The 23,221-nt window shown below is 39.6% G+C and overlaps 1 protein-coding gene across 3 annotated transcripts in view; it reads right to left on the bottom strand.

Moving 5' to 3' along the window:
- Nucleotides 1-21,816, bottom strand: part of LOC128896346 (tubby-related protein 4-like) — a 53,377-nt gene extending 31,561 nt beyond the window's left edge. The window contains exons 1-2 of one of the 3 annotated variants that reach the window (XM_054159678.1): nucleotides 20,499-21,816; nucleotides 1,793-1,960 (exon numbers count right to left, since the gene is read on the bottom strand). In XM_054159678.1, the coding sequence (XP_054015653.1) occupies nucleotides 1,793-1,960; nucleotides 20,499-20,594 (264 nt within the window). In that variant the 5' untranslated portion in view covers nucleotides 20,595-21,816. The remainder of the gene's footprint in view (nucleotides 1-1,792; nucleotides 1,961-20,498) is intronic. The other 2 variants (XM_054159677.1, XM_054159679.1) reach the window with 2 other exon arrangements.
- Between the last annotated feature and the right edge of the window lie 1,405 nt (nucleotides 21,817-23,221).

Consider the following 23,221-nt stretch of genomic DNA (forward strand, 5'->3'; position numbering starts at 1 on the left):
ATTATTTCTGTGAAATTCTTTTGAACAGAATTAAATTTCAGGGACCAGGTGAAATACATACATTGTTTTAGAAACGTTTCATCAACATTTCTAGTATATGTTGGATATATATTTTCTAATTTTTGTGATTTTTTTTTTTGTATTCTTTGTTCATGAAGTAAAGCATACACTTTCTTTGAAATGGAGAAGAATTAAGAAACCAAAGAATTGATTTGATTTCAACGTTTCGAGTTACGATTGGATCTCTCTTTAAAAAGTGAGTAACTGTGGCACAATGTAAAATGAATAGTACATGAAAAAGTCAGTTATTACGTTAAAAGTGATCCTCTTAATTCCTCTCGTTCAAAATGAAAATCTCGTAAAAATATCCCACACCATTTGTGTTTGATTGAAAACCAAAGATCCAAAGCTCCTCCTGGAAAGCCTTTCAGACGAATTATTGGACAGGCCACTGGCGAACACCTCCAGAGGATGATACAGATTCTACTCGTCGTCGAGGAGATCGAAAAATGGTCCCCCAAAAGGGGCCGAAATATTATCCGTGGAGTTTTATCGGTGACTCGCATCCATTCAATTTCTTTCTCGATTTAACGCGCCCGCGTCATGTAATAGACTGTCATGAGCTGGCTTCGGCCAGATAGGGCGTGTATGCCAGGCACAATGTTCTCTGCACGTATTCGATAACTTCTCGTAGGCTTCGTTTCGCGCTGCCGCAAAATGGGTCACCGATTGAAAATTGCCGGTTAGTCGTATCGCCGCCGCACCTGTCAACACGCTACACCCGTCGACTTGGTATCGAAAGCCATGAGTGAGCCGTAAAATTAGGCCCCTGGTGGCTGGGAGACTGCGATACGATGCGACGACCATGCGTCACTGGCAACGTTCGCAATTTACTATCGCGTTATGACGTACTCGAATGCCTGAAATTGACCAATTTCCAGCGACGGGTATCGGTAACCAATTTGGATTCAATTTTGCCGGCGATTATTCTTTCACGGAGTTTAATAATTACTATTAGTATTCGTTCTACGTTTCGATCTTGTAGGGCACTTCAAGAACAAGTAATTTGTATTTAATTTATGAAAATGTAGGGCATGGTAAAAAATAAGATCACTGATAAATTTAAATGTGGAGGTTAGTCGCATAATTTGTTATAATGTTAAAATTGTTGACGAAGTTTGTTTGGATGAGCGAGTGTTTGTATATGTACAGTTGGTCTCTGTTTTGTTTTACATCTCAGCAGTGGGTTATATGCTATATTAAATTTGCTTGCGACGACTGCCACGCGCCAAGTGTATTTATATTCAGCATGCAGCAATAACTTTTCAATAGGTCGTGATAATATTTATTTTTATAGATTGGAGGGCACTGGGGAGCAGTTAAGAAACCAAGCAGGCTGTACATCTTGTCACTTTGAGAGTCGCTTGAGTTTTAAGAATTCTTCAAAGAATTTCGCACCGAGTTCTCAAATTTTGTTTAAGATCGTCCCTAAATATAAAATTGAACGAAACCAAAGTAATCTGGTTCTTCGAGTGCGTTCTTATAGTAAGAAACATGACTCACGAGCCGAAGAACTCGCACCTTCGACTAAGGAACTTTTCCAGTCAACATTTACGTACTGCCTCTTGAAGAACGCAGGGGTGGCGGGAATTAAAACGATCAACGCTATTAGTCGCTACACTGGTTCGAAAAGGGGGAAAGGAGCAAATTAAATGACACTTCGCCGCGTCTCGTTTACTCCCATCGCATGAAGAAGAAACCCGGAAAAAACGCTAAGAAAAATAGAACTCACCTCGCTGCGATGCCCGCGAAGGTTGTAATTTGCCCTCAGTGGAAGTTCCGTGGCTCTCGTTCGACAGTGGGACGTGGTGAAAGTCACCCCCACGAGGCCACGAGCGTTTCCAGTGGCCAGCCATCCCTCCTGATAATAATTCGTGCGGTCTAGTTTCCATCCTTCGTCCTGTCGAATAACAGAAAAAACAATCGTCAGTTTTCTTAAGAAATCTGCTGGTGATTTACAGAAGTTTTCTGATGATGGTAAAATTATAATGTCATTGGCACGAGTTACTAAATTATTGTAAATTATTTTAATGTAAAATCATTCCATTCTATCACTTCTAACGTGACAAATATTTAATTTATTTAAAGAAAGCAATGATACCCTTCAACAAGTTACGGATCTGACCTTAATTTATTTAAAAATCTACCTTTATAATGATTATTCCGTACTTGAAAGGATATTGAATTACAATTTTAATAACAGAAATATTTATTTATTTATTTAAAACGTGACTCACGATGAACACGATATTTTCGGTTCGAAATAACTCGTCGAATATGCTGGAAAATATTATCATTTATCTCACGAAGCACCCTGTACGTTTTCTAGAACGATAACAGAAGCATTCACAACGCACGGCATGTATTATTTTAACCTTCAGAATTTAGTGAATTTCGTGGCATATATTTACTTCGGGTTTTGAATGCATAAACCGGCCCTTAATAAGCATTTGAAAGTCAAATTACACGCGAGAAATGTACCAACGAATCTTTTCACGCACCAGTAAAATCGAGTTGCGGTTCATTTGATTTAAATTTCGTATCTATTTGCGAATAACTCAGCGGAACAGAAACTCTCGCGGATGGATTATTATTGTGTAACTATAACCATTGTGTATGCATAACGATTCAAAGTTTCATTTACATGGAGAGAGTTTCGCGAAAAGCTCTCATCCCTGTAGTTGCCGCGCTGTTCCACCCCTTTATTCCTCGTTTTTTTTGTAACGTTCCGTTGAACTTACAAACGTGCATCCTTCGTTTTCCTATTTTTCCCAGCAGTGTTGAATTCTTTGTCTTTACGTCGAATGTAACCACGGATAACGATTTCCGTGAATTCAAAAAGTAGGTCTTTCAAAATTCCCACGGGTCGCTATATTTTAAAATTAAATTTCTTCTTATTTAATTATCTATTACTTAATTAGCGAGAAGCGACGAATTCTTATTTGGCTTCGACTCGATGCGCGGATATGCTCACCCTTTACAATCTGCCAGACATACAGCATTCAAACAAAGAAAACACTTGACTGCGCATTAATTTTCACACCCCTCGCCACCAGAGTTAGGGTTGCGAAGTGCTATGAGTGCCGTGCACCTGCGCTTCGTCGTTCTCGAGTACGGCTACCATTTTCTTCCTTGGAGCAATTTGCAGTTTGCATTAATGTTGATGGAGATTTAAATATACGTACATACGTAAATTCTCGTTTTATAATGCACTATGAATATTTTATATATCTCGAATGACTATTGATCATTCTACTTTTATTATCTAATTAATAAATTAATGTATGGTATTAATTGTTCGCTCTTAACCCCTACTACAGGAAAGTACATAGCTTCTTATCTGACTTGTCAACCGAGTTAATGCTTGTTTTACGATAGCAACTTACTGCCATGCATCATGCTGTTATACCGCTACCTGGTAGTCTAGCCTGTAAGATGAAAAGTAATCGTTGAAGTTTCACGCTATCTCGTGCGTTCATTAATGCAGAAAACGATTTCCGTTTCATTCGAGGCACAAAGTTTAATCCGACCTAAAGTCTCTAATTTTTCAATTAATTACTTTTTCTAAAAATACAATTCTATATGGCGTCAGAAACTACTCTCGCAGAACTTTAAATTTTTCAGAGTGTATCAATAGCCAATCACCCCTTGTGGCTTAAAATCTGACCCCATCATTAATTACAATGAGCATTCAACTCCAACAAGAGTTCTTTCTATAATTCCTGAACATTTCAACAAACCCTCTTCAGGCTACGTAAACTCCAATTAAAAAGTACACGCGAATACAATATAGAACACCAGACGAACAAAGAAAGTGCCCTAACAATTCTTATATACCCTCAGGTACTACGATCTCGTGCCTCCCGGACATCTAACTGAAATAATAGCGCATCGGAAACCGATACGAAAATAATTTCGTTTTCTAGTGGCACTGTTGGGGCGCCGCTTCGCGCCCAGACGAACGTACACGTCCCGGCTGTTAAATTGTATGCACAATTTACATTACTTTTCTCATTCAATAACCGATAGTACCGTCCGTCTCCTTCCGCGCCATCCCCGAATAGAAACGAGGGTAATCATTTTCACGATCGATCAGCGACCCGGGAGTCAAGCGATAACGGCTTTCCTGAACCTTATAAACTCGTATTCGACCAGCTCTCGGAGGCGCCTTCCAGAATTAGATGGATTTTCTCGCGTGCAGAAGGCGAAGCACGCCTAAGCAGAACGGTTGGTATTACTATTTACTATTCGTCGGCACGTAACTCTTCCACTTAAGCGCGGCCGCGTCAGGTGGCAGGGGGCTTCAATGCTGGAAGGGTTTCACCCTCAGACCCGCCATACATATGTAGACGTAATTACACGAGCCGATACGCGAACCCTTAGAAAAACAAGCGACAAGGTAGGGGCAGATTTCGACTACTCGCTGACGGCTGTTCGCTCCCCGCGCTTCGCAACCTTCGCCTCCTCTCACAATGAATACAAAAGGTCCAGCATCTTTTCAGCGGCGTTCAGTTGTGAAAAGGGAAACGACAGGGTTTTCGAAGCGACTCGATGCCTCGTTTCCTTTCATTTCAAGGCGGGGGCGCAAATAAGATATTTGTTCGACGCGATGTGCTCTTTATTCGACGAATTTCTCGCGTCGCGTGGGACGTTCAACGAGAAACAATACACTTGTTTCTAATGTGATCGATTCCTTGAATTAGCAATTTCAAGGATCGTCAATTTTACTAGTCTTTAACCTTTTGAGTGCAAAGAGCGATAGCTTGATGGTGTAAGTGTTATAACTCATTAAAAAATCAATTTTGCTTTACGAAAATAACATCAATATCTAACGCACATAAATTTATTTGTGCACTTCAATTTTATTTCAAATACCGTAATGCGAGTAATATATAACGTCTGATAAGCGCATTTTTGCTTAAAATTGTCTGGCACTTCTCGGATATGTATGAAAATTTCTGGCATTCAAAGGGTTAATCTTATCAGGCGTTCATTTCGTCAGTCAGTTGTCAGTTGTTCATCATCAATGTTTGTGCGGGGAAATTGTGTTCTACTGTTATAAAAATGATCGCAAACCGCAAGCACAAACTCAGGAACATTCAGCATAGCTCCTTACAACACCTATGATTCACACTTACGTAATCTCTCCTTGTACATAAAGTGTCAAAACAGGTGGTTAGCTTGTAGATACTAAGCAGTCTCTTTTTCACGGTTCATACGAAAATAGTATCGCTGTTTCAATGACGAAATAAAATGAACACGCCACGAATTGAAGCAGTGCATCGGCGCAGAATGCGAAGGGTTAAACCGCAAAAAAAAAAAAAACAGTTGGAAAAGTGTCGAAAACTTGAAAAAGATCGATCTTGTCAGAAGCTGCTAGTGGGTGACTCAAAATGTCGCTCTAGGGGTGACACAGGGTACGTTTACACTGCAGCGACAAGCAGCGCAACGCACACGGAGGGTTTCAACATTCACTCCGTTTCAACAAGCGGCGTAGAAGACACTTGAAGCACTTGAAATGAAAAGGAACCGCATTTGAGGTTGCGCGCGTGATGTTTTTCTACCAGCCGTGAGAAATACATCGCCTACATCGCGAACGTCGGCCCATGGAGGCGGAGTGTTTCATTATTGGCGTCAATTGCTTTAACAATAGATTCAGGGCTCGGGAAATAACAAACGAGAGTCGTGTAAACATACGACTGATTTGACCTCGTTTCCGAGTTACAGCTACTGGTTTTGTGTTCCAAGAATTACTCAAACTGAGCTTGCGGAACTAATTTCCGGCGGTAATGTTGACAAACAAAGCGTCAAATTGATCTACTACCACTCTGACCCTGAATCCATTAGACTTTCGTTTGTGTGACCACTTAAAACTAATTGCTCAGAACGCGTCGATTCGTGGAATTAGGATAAATTCTATTTAAAAACAGTGGTAGTTAACGTAAGCTTGACTATTTCTGTTTTCCTATTTCGCTTTGTATGTACTATACGTAACTATATTTTATTACACACTTATACACGTAGTATTATTATCCAATGAAATTGTCATGTTACCATTTAATTGAAATTAAACAAGTGATATAGCTGAACGATAAAATCCTCGGAATAGTAACACGAAATGTTCGCTTTATTCCCATAAATATTAAATCCTTTGTCACACGTACGTTCTTTATTTAGAATTTTATAAATAAGTAATTGAGTAATGAAATTTCCATAGCTTCGCTATTTTTCGTTTGTTCCATTGTTTACGAAAATTTCATTACTCCATGCGCGAACGATTCGAAACACAGTTTTGTCGATTGTTCCAACATTTCGGTATATTGTGCTCGTGATAAAATATTTTTGTTTAAATATCCTGCCATACATGTTATAAACGACAAACATTGCTCCTTTCCACGCTTTGAGTCACAAGTTGAGTGATTGGCAACCTTCCCACTGATTGACTGAGCGCTTCAACCTCAATTTATTCTGTCTACCTCACAATATATCTTATTCGAGAGGAATAAGTTGACTCGGCAATTAACTGTGTGCTCTTCAAGGAGAGGATCGCGTGACGTGAACAAAGAATTTTTTTTACCCTCTACACGTCATCGGTTGGTCGAGGCTTGTTCCCAAATACCGAGCTGTAAAATAGCAATAATAATTCAAGTTTTTAGGACAAAATTGAAACAAAGTGTATTTTACATTTACTATTAAAAGAGCCAGAAGAGGTTCGTATTCGGAGTCAAGAAAGCTATTTTATTATAATTTAATAATTAAACCGAAGCTTTAATAAATCATTAAAAAAAAAAAAACTCGAGCACGTAATGTTACAGCACGAGTTTTATATGGATTTTTCATCGTCATATTTCTTTCAAGACTGTGCCACTCTCTTATAATACATTAATGCCGAAAGGGATCACCGAGGGATGTGATTTTAATTCGAGTCTCACAAACTCTTGTAAAGAATGGGACATTTAACAGGTCGCTTGAGTAACTCGTTTATTTTTAAGGGTATCAAAGAGTGTTTAACGTGGGAGCTGTTTAATTTCATAAAGATCATTGTCTTCTTTTTTTTTGTAACTTCAAGTGGAAGCATCGAGGCAATTTCAAGGTCGTTCATTCTTTTATAAATGAAGGAAAATGTTTCTTTGTTTATATCCAGATTATACACTGTACTACAATTTATATAGCAGTTAATACCACAATATGGTTCACTCGATTCCACTTATCATCTGCTCGATAGCTAATAAATGCTTTACAATCTAGATCGCTGGTTTTGCCGAAGTTAATTGATCATTATAGACTGCCAACATTTCCAGCTAACGATTGCGCATAATTAACGGAACTCTGTGTACCGTTGACTTTTTGTTCTTTGCTCGAAATCGATACCCTAGCCATAGGGCCAGCAATTCCCAGTCGACTATCTATTTTCCATTGGATATTGCGGAGCGAAAGAAATATTACTATTCTCATTAAACAATGTACTATCGTTGCGCGTTCCAGCGCAATTGTAATCGTAAATTAATTTCTTCGTGGGCGGTTCCCGTAAGGTATCGTAATTCAAATCTGAATCCACTTCGCCGGATCGATTTCACCGGTCGGTAAAAAGTGACCTTCTTCTATTCGAATAGACAGAGAGTGGATATTGAAATAACTTATAGGGTACTCTTATCGATATATTTCGATAATAATTTCTTAACCCTGGATCGTCTTCTACCGAGGTTTCCTCTGAGGTCACTTGAGATCCCTATGGAATTAAGACCTTCTCAGGTTAATTATGTTATTTGTAAAGATTTATTCCAGAAATGTAGCTTTTTTTTTTATCTCAACCTGAAGCTGAGTGATCCAATAATTAAAATAAAAATTGTTTTTTATGATAGAGTAATGAAAAAATTGTTTTCTGTAGAGAATGAATATTTGCACATTAATTTGAGATTTATATGAAAAAAAGGGTACCGCAATTTTCCAGAATTGAAGTCACCTAATTATTGCATAATAATTTGACTAACGAGAAGAATAGCTACAGAACAATGTTAATTATAAAGGTGGTGCCTGCTCGCGAATTTCATAATTCCTCCGGTTACAGAACAACCTTTAGTAATGCGTAAAATCGCTCGTCTACAATTCACGCTAGAGTTAGAATGAGAAGTTCCATTTATTCCAAAGAACAAAGGCCCGGGGAACAATAGACCCGTTTTGTCTTGATGGATCCTCGAAACGAATCGAATCACCAAACGCTCGATAGCCTCAAAAACGACACGTAGTATTATGTCCACATTCCATTACGGACCGAAACAAGCCACGAAAGAAACCGCCAATTCAGATTTCTTTCGTCATCGATGACAAGTATCGAATGATATTTCCTATTTAGCTAGAATGATCACAATGCAGAGGCTGACAAAGTCGAGAACTTTTATATTTCTAAAAAATTTACCTATCTAAAATTGTATTATTTTTAGAGTTTTACTTAGAATTTTCCTTTGTATTTCTATTACAATTTCTTTATATTAATCTTCGAAAAATAAACACTTACCACGTGAATAGATTACAAAAAAAAAATGATCGCACTTGTAGGATAAATAGCAAAACTTTGATTACTTCTCGAATAATAATTTTCTAGCATGCCAATGAGTGAGAATATAAATGAATCGCTGGATCTCAAAGACAACTTGAAAAGATGACTCCACTTTTCGACCCGCCACCTTGATTTTCGCTCTTGAATGGTTCCCACATCTTTCACGAATTCCTTTCGAAAGCTAGCTGAATTTTCGCTCGTCCCTATTTTCTCGCGCTCTACACAGTGAAAACTTGGCGAGGTTCGTGAGTTAGGAACTTGAATTATTCAACAGTTCGCAGTTACAGGTCGATTTAATTTGCTTCTTTTTCATTGCACGTTCCCTCAGAAAGTAGAATTTTCGTAATAAAAGTTTTCGAAAGAAATCATTCGTTTACACGAGCTGTCGTATCGGGCACGAAGTTACCTCGAGTACCTTCTGCTTGGTTCAAGATAGCAGAAAGTGTTAAAAAGTTGAAGATCAATTAAAAATAATCCTAACGAGGCCGTGCTTGGATTTATTTTTATCGAGTTTTGCAGCCGAAGAGTGACGCGCACTAAGCAAATTGAAACGGTGGCGAGGCTGATCTATCATATATCCGAGGGTTATTTGTTTCGTATAATCGGCTGTTTCGTCCACTATATTGTAATGTATAAAATATTTAATAGAAGTCAGTCTTGTAATGATTATATTACTTATACTGATTCATGATGTTATCAACACATTTTTTGATAATCTTTGAAATTTCGGAAAACATTCTGAGAACTACCAATTAATTTTAAAAACTGACCACATTAAAAATTGACTTTTTCTACTTTTTATATAACTCCACAAATTGGAGTGTAATTATAAATATAGTTTTATGTGGCACTAGAACTTCGACTTATTAACGTGGGATTAATAAGAGCTTCCAAGACTCCAGAGGGGATTACGGAGAAGCAATTTTGACGCATCAGTTTCTGCGCGCTTGCGATTTTCTGTACGCCGATACGTACAGTCAACAGGGAAGAGCCATATGCTCGCTTATGTATCCAACCGTCTGAGCATAGTTGCACTACGGCTTATAGACTAGTTTCGCTCGATAGTGGAACCACAGAAGAATAGGCGAAAGTGCACTCAAAAATGCAGTGTCATCGATTAACATCTTAAAATAATTACTTGAATTCCTAATACCAGTTGTAGAGGTTGTTAATGATGCACTAGTCATTATTAGTACATGAAAAGAATATTTTCATTTCGAACTTAAAATATTTATGTATTGACTGCCATGAAAAGAAATGAAATAAAATAGAGTAAATAACATAAAAAATACTTATTCCTTTATACAATTTCTTTCAAAAGAGAATCGATTTAGTAAAATACATGAAACTAGAAATTCTGTAGCCATCAAGATTATTCAAAAAGATTCCTCAACATTAATTACAATAAAATTCGAAAATAATGTAGGTGAAACATAACTATTCTTACCATATTTTTAAATTTCTTCGCACGTAATATTGTTCTTTCCTATTATTTCCGACAATCTACCTACCACTGCACCTCCTGTTTCATTATTTAGCATTACAATCTCAGACACTAGACGCGAGAGCCTAGACACCTTGGCATGTAACGCAAGGCAATTCTGGGACGTACACTTAGGTACTTGTCTATTTCCTATTAATACACGCTGTACGGTCCCGTTGGTTGCTATCGGAATCGTGGCACGTTCGAAATCGTTAATGCACTCCCACATCAACACGTGGGTACATTAACGTCGTGCGCGAGGGGGTTACATTTATACCATACACCGACACTCATTTCCAACGATGGCTACCGACAAGTATCGCATCGAGTGGTGGGAAACGATTCCTGGGGGTTGTAATTGATGATCCGACGCGCCTTTCTTCGCGAATCAGGGCACGAAGACAGCGCAGTCCAGAAGTTAGGGGGAAAGAAATCAACGGGAATTCGTTCCTCGTGAATGTAAGAAATCCAGCGAAACGGAACGAAATGCAAATGAAGCGTACTTTATGAAGTTTTCGTTACAAAAATTAGAACACGACATTTTCCTGACGACCATGCTGCTCTGTTATGGGTCAAATTTATTCTTGAAGGGGAACATCATGTTTATGGAGAAATAGACTAAAATGTGGAGAATAGAGTAATAGAGAAAGAAAATGTTTATAAGATTAAGATATTCCAAGATGGAAACGAAGTCTAAAGAGCACTAAGTATTCCTCATCAACACTTATCTCAACTTCGTAGATAACGAGAAAAGAAACCACCTGTTAAGCTGACATAAATCGTTTTCCTTTGAACGAAACTTTCGAAAAAACCAGAAGCAAATGCAAACTTTGCGTTTCCCGTTATATTCAGAAGCAACGTTGATGACGTCCAGATGAATATATTTCCTTACGAATAAATTCTCATTCTTGCGGTGTAATGCATTATACGAGCCACGGGAAACTCGCTCCCAAAGTTTAACTAACTTTTTGATTTGCTAGCCGCGTTACATCTGGCTGCGATGGGCCATGGAAAAAATTAAAGTGCGAGTAAGCGTAGAAACTTTGTCTCATCCATTTCGATATAGTTTCACTCGTTTTATCAGCCATTTCTCTCCGAGGGACAACGAAATCAAAGTGGAACGTCGCTTTAGAATCATTAACCCCCGACGTTTACGCGCGAGGGTTTAGAATTTTCAATTCTTCATGAAGTTAACCTAACTTACGGGCGTTTTTACGACGTTGTAAACTGGCGAACGCGAGTACAAAACCTTAGCGTAAACTAAAGATGTCTATTTCACGCGTGTCCCGCGTAATGGGTCGCTATTTATTCTCGAGAGCAATTCGGAGGATGGAGAGAGGAGGGGACGGGGAACTAGGGGCATCGTAAATTTCTGCTCGTCTTAATGGCGCTTAAACGTTCCGAGAGAGCACCTACGCCTGAGTACGAGAAAGTACGTGTGATAACTAAACACACGTTCAAAATAGGCAAAACAACATCGATTAGTCAGAGTAAGCCAGATCCAGTTGTGACTCGAGGCTAAATTTATGAACATCACCTTAGCTGCATTTATGCAGACGTGTATCCTTTTGGTCGTTTTATCAATGTTTGTTGATATAGAATTAAAGAATGATTATACGTTCTTGTTTGACTCCTTATTCTTGGATTTGGGGAGGGGGTTGGACGGTACTACAGTATATCACGTATACGAGACTAGCTCATTTTATGTCCACCAAACTAGACCCCATGAGTTAATTACTTTTCCAGGAATAGATGCACTCTGGCGCGACGTCTTCCCATCGTGGTACGAGATGATTATACCAAATCGCCAATCGAGGATTAATCCCGGAAGCTGAACTACTTATCGAACGAGGTGAATTCGTCCATCAAGGAACACAGGAAGCGTAATGAATTCTGATCGATTGCGTCCTGCCGCGCATCGAACATCGTTGATCGAATCAATCCTACTTAAGCATGAACGCGTGTACCCAAAGCTGATCCGGCACAGATTGGGTGCTCGTGCCGCGACATCGTTAGAAAAGGAATGCATTTAGCAGTATGTATTAGGTTGTCCCGAAAGTTTCTTTCGCGAGTTGCACTCAATTATTTGATGTGGTCGTGTTTATACATATAAATAGACAATCTAATTTCATAGATATTCATGTTGTAACAATAATGGAGCAAAATGAATCGTGCACAATTCAGTAATGTAACATAAAACATAAACTATTGTGCATGTATTACTTATTAATAAAGCGAAAGAAACTTTTGAGACAACCTAATACTTACTCCCACTGTGTCCAGTGACGAAAAGAATAGCGAATACAAAATTCGGGGTCCTCCATTGATTTTAGCTTTGGGAACGTCATCGCTGACGTCGAACCTGATTCAACGACCCACAACGGCACCGACCTTCGATTCACCTCTGACACGGAAATCCCTTTCGAAATTTGGCGCGCTTCCCACAGACGTGCACCATATCGACGTGGGGCATTGGGAATCAATAAACGTTGCATTCCCTCTGCAGCAAAACGGAATCCTTCCCTGTTGTCCTCGCGGGTTCAACCAGAGGGCTATCCCGGCGTCGTTTCGTGCCACTCGTGTGCGACGCTGTTGAGCCCCAGCTCGACAAAGCACGGCATCCGCTGCTCAGCCCGTGAAAAGATCTAATCGAGACACAAGGCACGAACTTCATCTTCACCGTCGGCTCGGCTACGTACACGTACACGCGCGTCGCCCCCTCCGAATTTCTGCCCGCCGCCCTCGACGGTAAGCCGCTTCCGCAGCACCCCCGACGGATTCCGATCTCCAACCCCCCGCTTTGATGTGGTCTCGGAACTCTCCGCGGTATTATTAACCGGGTTCGCCGAGCGACGAAATCCCGACAGAGTCGCGCGAAACACCTCTTTCACGCTCGTCAAACCCCGGCAGATTGTCGCTTTAAGCGAGACTTCTACGGGCAATCGCTATTGGCGCCGGTTCACTGGTGTTGGAACATGTAAATTCATCGTTCTGTATCGTCATATATCAATCTGTCATTGCGATATTGTCAAGCATCGTTACACATCATTTTTCATCGTCATACATCGTCATATGTCGCCGTGAGTAATCATAAACCGTTATACACTGTCATACGCCGTCACGTAGCATCATATAGCGTGTTGTAGCATCACGTATCCCACGTCATATCATTCTGTACCATTATACCATTCTGCATCACCATATCCTCCTCAACCAACTTTCTTTTCTCCCGCTCAAAAATAATTTCTGAACCTCCAAAGTTAAACATTGATGCAGACAAAAATTCCCGCGTTTTCATGCGTCAAATAAGCGCACTATCGTCGATATCACACTGCTGGCGCCAGTAATCATCGCATGTGGAAACACCGCCTAATGCCTCGCGGCGTGTCCCTTTGTTTGGTAGACGCGCCTTTCGATGAGCTCTCGTTTTTGAGACATCGCATGGTCTCCGCCGAGACTCGCGCCTCGCTGAATTAACGAAGCAACTTGAATAATTAATCCCTAGGCGACCCCGCGACGCGCACCGACGTCTTCCCATTTTAACTGCAGCGACGACGACTCTTTGCTAGGAGTTAATACGCGCTAAAGAGAAGATGTTCTTCCTTTGATACTTGATTTCTTGGAATATACACGGGGAACTGGAAGCTTCATGCTGAGTTTCGTTTAAAGTGCTGCGTGTTCTGTTGGGTAATATTGCTGGAGAGTTTTATATTCAAGTAGAGAGAAAATTAGGAAAGATTATTGACGTTAGATAGTAGTCGGGGTGTAATGCAGATCTGCAGAGTGTTTTATACGAAAGTTTCAGAAGGGATGCTTAGTTGTTCGAAATATTTTGAAATTTATTGTGAAAAGAAAGGATTGTATTCCTTGCTTAACGCAGATCTAATATAAATCTAATCATGCAATAGCCTGGCCACCTTCAGAAGGAAATTCTCATTTCGCTTGCGTCAATATTGCGTAATAAATTCTGTGGATGTAAACAGTATTGACCGCTCATCTTCGCTTGATGCTCAATTATTCTACCAGAGCAGCTTTCTCAAATCTAAATAGGAATGGTGACAATGTTCGAATGCCCATAAAGAATGTCCTTCTTACAGAATTTCTTGATAACGGATTCACTCAATAGGAATCTGGTAGTACGATATTGGATAAATACTGGAATCTTGGATTCCTACATAGTTCCTATATACCACTGATATTGGTGGTAGTAATTGTTCTCTAAACTAGGTCTAAGTGTTCTGTACCTTAGACGTGCCTAATATATTTTTCATTGTGAATTTCATAAACATCGGAAATTGTCGATTTAACTATAGATCTTGTTAAACAAAAAATTAATGAACATGGTCGAGGATGTACTCTGTAATAACATTAATATTCTGTTCTACACGAGTGCGCGCACTCGGTACACATTAAACGTAATTATATTTTTAATATTCTCAAATCCCCATAAATGTATAAAATCCGTAGTCTATTAATAAATGTCAACATAACGAATCTCTCTGCGTTTTCCGATCGTATTTATACGGAAACCACGTAGAGTTAATTACAAGTAAATATTATTTACGGTTGTAAATTATTACTACCAATTATTATGCATAAATGTAAGAGAGGTTTGGAGCCGAATGCATTAACCTCTTTACATTTGCTGGATCGCAGAAAATAATTATTAATGGGGAATTGAGTGACGCCCAGGACATTTATACTTAATGGAAAAAGCATTTGATTTTGATAAAAGTATCAAAGTAATTATTAAAATGTTTTCTTAGGACGACTGAAAATTCAACGAAGTATGTCACTCGTGGTAAACAGTAGAAAATAATATTTTCTATCTTCTATAACAATATTTTCGTTGGCTATAAATTTCTGTAGCGTCTGTTAAGTCTTGATATCACAGAGCATCGCCATTCAAACCCTAAAATAGCAGGTACACATTGCATGTAGACATGAATGGGAGTAGTAGAGAAGCCGAGCTCCTATATCGGCAAACTTTTACACGGCATTGACTAGTCAAAGCTACATCTGTGGCAATTCATAGGCGTCTTGCAGACAATGGACCTTTTTCACCTGCTACCAACGATATAGTTCGAGGCAGCTTTACCCAAACACTTGAAGCGGAAGAAAAAGCATAATAAAGTTTCAGCTCGTTTCAGACAGATTGTTTGAAACTACCTCGACAAGAATACTCTGCATCGAAATAGTAGTTTTCTTGGTATTAAGAACAACCGATATTCTGTTTTGTTCGGCAACGTTTCGAGCTAAATGTGCCTCCTTTTTAAGTTTACGTTACGTTTTAAGTTTAAGTTATGTTTTTGGTCTTTAATATGCTACAATATAGTGGATTGCATAGATAACAGTCGACGCATTCGTGTTTGTGTCAGTGATACCTGAGACACAACAAGGTGATTCATTCAAAGTGACGATTTAGTTATTTATAAAGCTTCAGGAGATACAAAATAAAATTGTGGGTCAACAATATTGCAAAGAATGTGCGTAATGATCTGGCGGTGAACATGACTCGATCTGTAACTTCACTTTTCGTCTTTTCAAATATAAGTTTAGTTTTCGAGTTGTTTTAAATTCAAACATCAGTCCATTTATAAGCTATATAATTACATTAAAAAACTGCATTCGTTCGTCCAATTATGAAAGTCGACTAAACAGGTACCGTCAAATCGGAAAATTTGCCAACTGGAAGTTGCACAAAGGAAGAGAATCGGGTACGGTCGGATTCATTTTGGAGGCCGCTTCGACGAAACGCGTAAACGCTTGAATAACGATCGAGTACGCGGCAATTTCCGCGCGTGTGCCAAACCGTATCCAATGCCGGATGAACGCATCGAAGTGTCATTAATTTGATACCACGGGGTCGATGTCAATCACGGCACAAAATGACGAGTCACGCGAAACGCGACTAATTGATTCCAAGTGTCAGCGCATCTTACGAAGACTAGGCATTCGAGTTGCACCAAAATAGTCATCTTTCGGAATTAATTCCGAGGAGACCGATTCAAGTAGCCACTTTCCCCTTTACATAGCGTTTATATATATGCTAGCGATGGAAAATTTTTATTATAGTATTTTATTTTTTAATTAAATTTTGTAAGTGTAATCTGAGTAATCCGAATAAGTGTAATTATTGACGGTAACTATCGACGGTAGGTTTATGTTCATAAACGTCCTAACCACTGAAATCTATGCTTAGACGGTTTTCAGGTCACTTTTCCCATCGGGTAAACCCACACCATAACTCGCAGACGTATCAACTGTTCCAGTTGCATTCGACGACCACGTTCGACGCTCCAGGACCGCATTGTCCACCGTTTCTATGACGCGCATCGCGCCGCGAACCGACACTTTCGATCCTGTGCAGCGTCTGTGATTCTAAAATAACCGTCGACCGTCTCGACGATCTAAAAATTCACTGAAAAAAAGAACCGGAGAAATGGATGAGCAGCAGGTTCGTCGTACGTTGGCGTTTACGTCAGCTGCCCGACCATGATTTGCAGCGAACGCAACCTTATCGCGTCGCGCGAGTATTATTGGCACTATTATGCACATTGTGCATGCGTCTGACGTTTAGGGATATTTGTGAGGTAATGCACCTCGGTTCTGCTGCCCAAGCATATCTTTACGATCGATCGAGCTCACCTTTCATGGAAGGAAACTATTCGATTGCGATATCGACTCAAGTACTAACTAGAAACGAGAGATTTTACTATTATACTACTATTATACTACTATTATATTACTATTATATTAACTATTATATTAAAAATTATTTACATTATATTATTTTTGTGGAGAATCGGGTACCACTAGATGGGAAATTTTCGTAAATTCAAATGTTAAAATATTCATACGAGAGGTAGAAAGAAGTGGACGTGGGAAGTCTATTCAAGATCCAAAAAAAGCCCTGCTACTGAAGAGAGATGTCCTCTGAAACTCCCTTTGGTAGTTACCCTTATCCTTAGAGCTGGAAGATTCCCACGAGTCTGCAGTTATCCTCGCCTTTTCTAGGCATTGCAGACACCTTCGCGCCACCTCCTGACAAGGCCCACTTGTCTCTCTAATAAACCGTTTCATTCTTTCTTCCACTTCTTTCTTCTGATGTTTCAATAGAATTTCTGAATTACATCTTCGAGTCTCTCATGGTATACTTCTTCGCATCAATTTTTCTTCCTCTCACCTCATAAATTGTGTTTCCATGACAGTGTGAGTCGTTATTTCATGTGATAGAGAATCCTTACCAACAGTGAAATAATATTTGTCAAGAAATCTAATAATTTAGTCATTAACATGCCTTTTGGCTGAAAACGATAATACTAATATAATAAAAACACATTTTATATCCTGCAGTAGATAAATTGAAAATTCATTAAGAAACGAGATACTCTTGTTGGCTGAGGCCAGCAGACATGACTTCGTTGAACGTTCCTGCACCTGCTTCAAAGACAATCAGACGCCAGCCCCTATGGGTGATTGGGTTACGCCCCAATCAGCGCATCCGTGTCACCACATTTACAGACTGCCAGTACGACACTGGGTTGCAAACCCCGAAGTATCCACACTGATCACTAGGAGGCCTTTCGAAGCCTCTACTGCCCTTGTCGCAACTGCGTGCAAGCTGACATAGACCGCAACTCGCACTGCGAATGTTACCTCGGCGATATAGGGCTACCGCTGCTAGTCGATGGTCCAACCCATACGATGCCTACAGGTGGAGTGAGAAGTCCCTCACACTTGGGGCTTGGAACGTTCTGGATATCGCACGTCGGTGGAAAGACGAGCCCCAAGGGAATTTAGACGCCTGCTTAAACTATAAATATCTCAGGTGTCCCACAGGTCTCATCATCTCATCGACGTACTATAGATTTTAACTTTAGAGGCATTGTTGGGTGGTAAGATTGGAGGTCTGAGGTTATCATTTGGTGGACACAGATCCAGGAAGATTTTATATGGTGGAAGTATAGTTCTTGGAAATGTTGATACCTCAAAGCCTCGTAACCTTAGAGCCTCAGAACCTCAAAGCATCATTACCTCAGAGACTTCATAATCTTTGAGGTCCAAGAACAACTGACCAGTATCCAAGAACAACCAGTTGGTGGAGGCAGATCCAGGAAGATTTTATATAGTGGAAGTACAGTTTTTGGAAATTCTGATACCTCGAGCCTCGTAACCCTAGAGCCTCAGAACCTCAAAGCCTCATAACCTCAGAGACTTCATAATCTCTGAGGTCCAAGAACAACTGACCAGTGTCATCCTTATCCCAGGGTTAATCAACTAGTGAACGTGATGATCAGCCCTTCCTTCGTTATACAATTTGTCAATAGTTGGTGCTCAAGGCCTGACGAACAGTTCATTCGACCCGTCTGATATAAGCCATAGCTGGACATTCTAGTCAACTGATGTCTTTTCGATCAGCTCTTCCAGTTATGTTACAATGCAATTCATGACACTGATCCACTAGCGCTTCGGGTACATGGGGACGCTACTCCCCAACGGCCACCGTGATAATTCCGACATGGCCCCCCTCCGGGACGGTTCTTGTGATAGGAAATCCTGACTAATACCAAAGGAACCTTCGTCAAACATTCTGATCGCTCAATTTCTCTAACTCTCCAGTATAAAATGACTCCTCGAAGACATGTGGCTTTTTTGTTGGAACTAACATGTCGCAGAGAGTTTCTAGTATTCGTGTAGTCTAAATAAAACCTTGCTCTGAGTCCGTTTAGCTCCTCAGCGAAGGAGTCAAGAATGTCCGGGGTTCAGAGTGAAATTAGAGATGCATCTAAGAATGGATGAAACTAAACTCGTTTTTCGAGAACTGAGAATATTGTGTAAGCAAGACATTCCTACGCTAGCTTATAGTTTCTAGTTGATAACGTTAATACCTGCGATTTAACGAGATAGGTGTGTGCATTAGCGAGGCGTAAATGCAATCAAAGTTTATGTCGAACTCCAAAGCGACACGACAGAAACATTCGACAAATTGCAACGAGTTTCTGGAGCTCTATCCAGGTCACAGGGTTGTAATTGAATTTCTTTTAAATCGTGTTAATCATTGCGCTCGGGGAAAGCCAGATAACTTTAGATAATCGAAGAATTGTTCATGTGAAATCTGAAGCCCAGATAGGCAACTAAATTTGACTGGTGTGAGATCCTTGAGGGAGGTCACTGAGATTGCTCCTGGATCGTCCATCATGACAGAGCTCTTTGTCACACTGCATCATCTGCGAGCGAGTTCTTGTCCAATAAGGGAGTCTGTAGATTTACAATCCTTTACTTCCTGATCTTTGGACGTATGGTATCTTTTAGTTATAAAAACATTAAAATTTCGAAAGTTATCTTCTACGGACAGTGATCATTATATAAAGGGTTAGAGCGGACCAATTGAAAGCAGCTCCAGTTCCAGTACAATGGCCCAATCTATAGGATGAGTTCAAGACTCCCAACACTGTTTCCAGGAAAGGAATTAATCGTTGGTGGGTATATAAATAATTCATTTCTTCGGGTCATGATTGTTTTCTAGTACCTTCTCTGTACCTACAGGTTTATTTTAAAGAGGATGATTTTAATCTGTTGTTGAGTTGCTGATAAATATTCTTGAAAACCCAATCCAATTGCTTCCAAGTACCTTCTCTGTTCCTCCAGGTCCACTTTGTATTATTTCAGATACTTAGACCACTCTAAAGTATACTATTCTCTCGGAAAGACCCTGGTCAATCGTATTGATCCTCCTCGAATAATCTTCTCAATCTCGCCCAACATCCTAGACTCAAACGAGAAGCTATAAAGAGTGACTCCGAGTGGTGCTCTCTATGTGAGAGAAATCCGTCTTTACTGCTCGTAAAACGCGTTTCCATGACAGCATTAGTCGCTAGTTTACGTGATACCAATCCTGAACAATACTGAAAGAGCTCTTTTAACATTTCTTTTTCCTATAAATTCCATCCTGGAGTAGTCTTACAAGCTCTGTACTATATTTGGAAATCTTGATTCTATTGAAAATTGTTGGGCTAGTTAGTATCCTTACGAGGACGTGTCTGGTAACAATTTATAATTCCATATAATGAAAATACACATCTTCATAGATGAATTTCATCAACAACTCAAATAATCGTAATGTTGATGATTACTCATCAATTAAAATTCTTTAAAAATCGAAGACGCTGCTAATAATGACCTAACTGCAGTTGAAACTATTTTAAATACGAAAACAATAAAACAACTACATCTTTACAGTAATTTGAATTATTTTTCTCCTAAATCAGGATCGGTTTCCATTTCCCTTTCACGTCGACTTATCGAGGTTCGACCGTATTCGCAGCGCACAAGATTCTGCTACCACAAAAAAATACCCCCATTCGCCTAACCTTGGGAAAGATCGAATACACCTACCTCCGGCGACTCATCCGGTACCTTGCCCATCCAGCTGAGCGACAGGATGTTGCAGTCGCACTTGGCATTGCTGTTCTTTTCGAAATGCAAATGCATGGTCGCGTGACACGATCGCGGGCAGCAGTCGATAGGGGATATTCGTCAGGCCATCGAAGCCAGGAGTAACCGCAAGCGTCGCTCAGCTAAGAACCGAGCACAGCGCGGGACCCTTCGACACCATTTAGTCCGGCAGCCTTCTACGAACGGATCGCTGGTCGATATTAATCGAATGCCCAGCGAGATCCTTCACGCGTCCTCGAGTCAGCACGCGAGCATCGATTCGATCGATTCGATCCGCGCCGCGAGTCCACGACGCCCGCTTCCACTTGGAGTTCCGCGACGAAACGTAGTCGCCAGAGTGCAACTATAGAGGCCACCCGGTGTCCTAATCGAGGATCCCCTCCGTGCATCCGAGCTTTCGTGATCCTCGAAAAAAAAGCTCGAGGTGAGCTTTGGAAATGATTGTATCGCGCGGAGCTGGCCGCGTCACTCGGTGCTTGCGGTGAGCTTTTCACGAGGAGTCATTTGTTTGGTATCGCGGTCGCCATTTTGTCGCCAGCTAACAACTCCTCCACCACCACCACCACCACCACCACCACCACCCCCGTGTAAAGCTCGCGATGATACGGTTTGCGACGCGGGCAGACGCGCGCGAGCGAGGCACGGGTGAGCTTTCGTCGCGACCGTGCGTCGGACTGAAAGCTCGGCCGGAGCTGCCACGCACGAGGCACCGTCGCGTTCTGCGAGCGATATTGATTGCGTTCCGCGCTTGCTCGCTCTTCTGGGCCACCTGACGGTCCGCTGCCGTGTTAACACTTTCCTCTTAGCGGTCAAACCGAACCCGAATACTCTGTTTCGTCTTATCGAAAACATTATCAAAGATTCTCCAAATGGGAGCATTGGGATTTTGCTTCTTTTTTTATTTAATGAGAAGTAGTATTGAGACAGATACTATTTTTTTTTTTTGTTTAAAGAGGGAGGATATGTGATTGCAATTATACAATTATGATGATAAGGGTATGTTGTTATTAAAAAATTAAAAACCTTGAAGCCCCTTTTTGGAGAAAAGCTTTTGTTATTACTTAAGTAAGTTGAAAGATGGTAGCTGGCTTCGGTTGGTTTGCTGAGAGCAAAGAATTGAGTTGTGATGTTCATATGCTCAAATAATCGAAAACTCACATATTTGAATAGCAACGTCCTTTGGTACTTTTAAATATTATTATTTTCCATTCGCATATTCAGATAGTAATATCAGAGTACCTATATACGCCAGTGAAATTTTCTCATTTAGAGCGTAAAAATTGTTATTTTTTTACGTAGCAAAGGTAGACCATAGTCCCCGGGCCAAATTGAATTTGACATGCCTGTCTTAACCCATTTCAATACCGCTGTCCTATTAAGAGGACATCCAAGGAAACAGTTTCTACTGATATTAAAATTTAAAATCCATCTTAATTTCAGGTGATTTTTAGACTTTTTTTTATGTTTAAAATAAAAAGAATAATATGAACAAAATCTTCAAATCTTCAACAAACTGTTTCATTTTCTAAATATCATAAACAATTCTTTACGTGAACTCAATAAAAATTATCGCAAATAAGCAATAAATGATTAAATCGTAACATTTGTTAATCGTATTATTTCAAATTCTAACTAATAATTCAATAATGAATAAAGTTATGGTAGTTCTTCGTGAATACTTTCCAAGAACGTATAACATTTGCAGTATATTAAAATAATACCTCATTGTTTATAATTCAAACTTCATATTGTCTTGGAAAATCAGCCTTATAAGATCTAATTACGGAAGCATAAGTATAATTGGGTACTTCGCAATAATGGTATACATTGCAACTCCTGAATGGATATTACTTCGTTAACTTCTTTACTTCGATAAGAAGGGTAATGATAGTGTATTCAAAATAGTATACTTAATGCAAAAATATTGTATATTGTTATTAAAAAGATTCATTTCTTTCGTAAGGAAGATAATACAGATAATATTCAGTTTTTTAGAAGTAGAATCAGTACTGTAAACTATAAAAAAAACTCACTTTCTTCTTCGTACTTACTTTTCATATTCATTTATGATATTAGTTTAATACTAAGATCAATAATCTATTAAAAAGATGTTCTTTTTAATAGAAAATAGGCATTTCTGTAATATTTTAAACGAGTAGAATGTTCTCTGTAACATTAAAATGAGACATCCTTAAGGATATTAAAACGTGATTATTATTTTTATTATCTAAACAACTAGTTTCAAATTTTAATTTGAATTCAAACACACTCGTGGTTTTATGGGGTGAGGTACGGTATCGTCATCTAGCGGTCAAATCATGGAACTAAAATTCCGACCTCTGATCAGTGCTCCAGCAGGAAAACGCCCAAGTTTGTCGTGAAATAGTTTCTAGTTGCAGCCGCTAGATAGCGCGGAAAGTATCGCAAATACCGACATTGCGAAAATTCGAAAATTACACTTTAATAGATTCCATAATGGGTTTGGAATTGTTCTAGAAGCATTGTTAGAACAAAATTGAATTGTTAAACTGTTTTTCAAGTCTTATTCTCTGCAAAAAGTAAGAAATGACACTGGTCGTGACATTTAACGGTTATACTCAAGAACTATTTCGGCGACAAACTTAGGCATTTTATCTTAGATGGCGCCAGCATATCAATTATTT

The sequence above is a fragment of the Hylaeus anthracinus genome, unplaced genomic scaffold (assembly GCF_026225885.1).
Source record: "Hylaeus anthracinus isolate JK02 unplaced genomic scaffold, UHH_iyHylAnth1.0_haploid 0, whole genome shotgun sequence".
Lineage (NCBI taxonomy): Eukaryota > Metazoa > Arthropoda > Insecta > Hymenoptera > Colletidae > Hylaeus > Hylaeus anthracinus.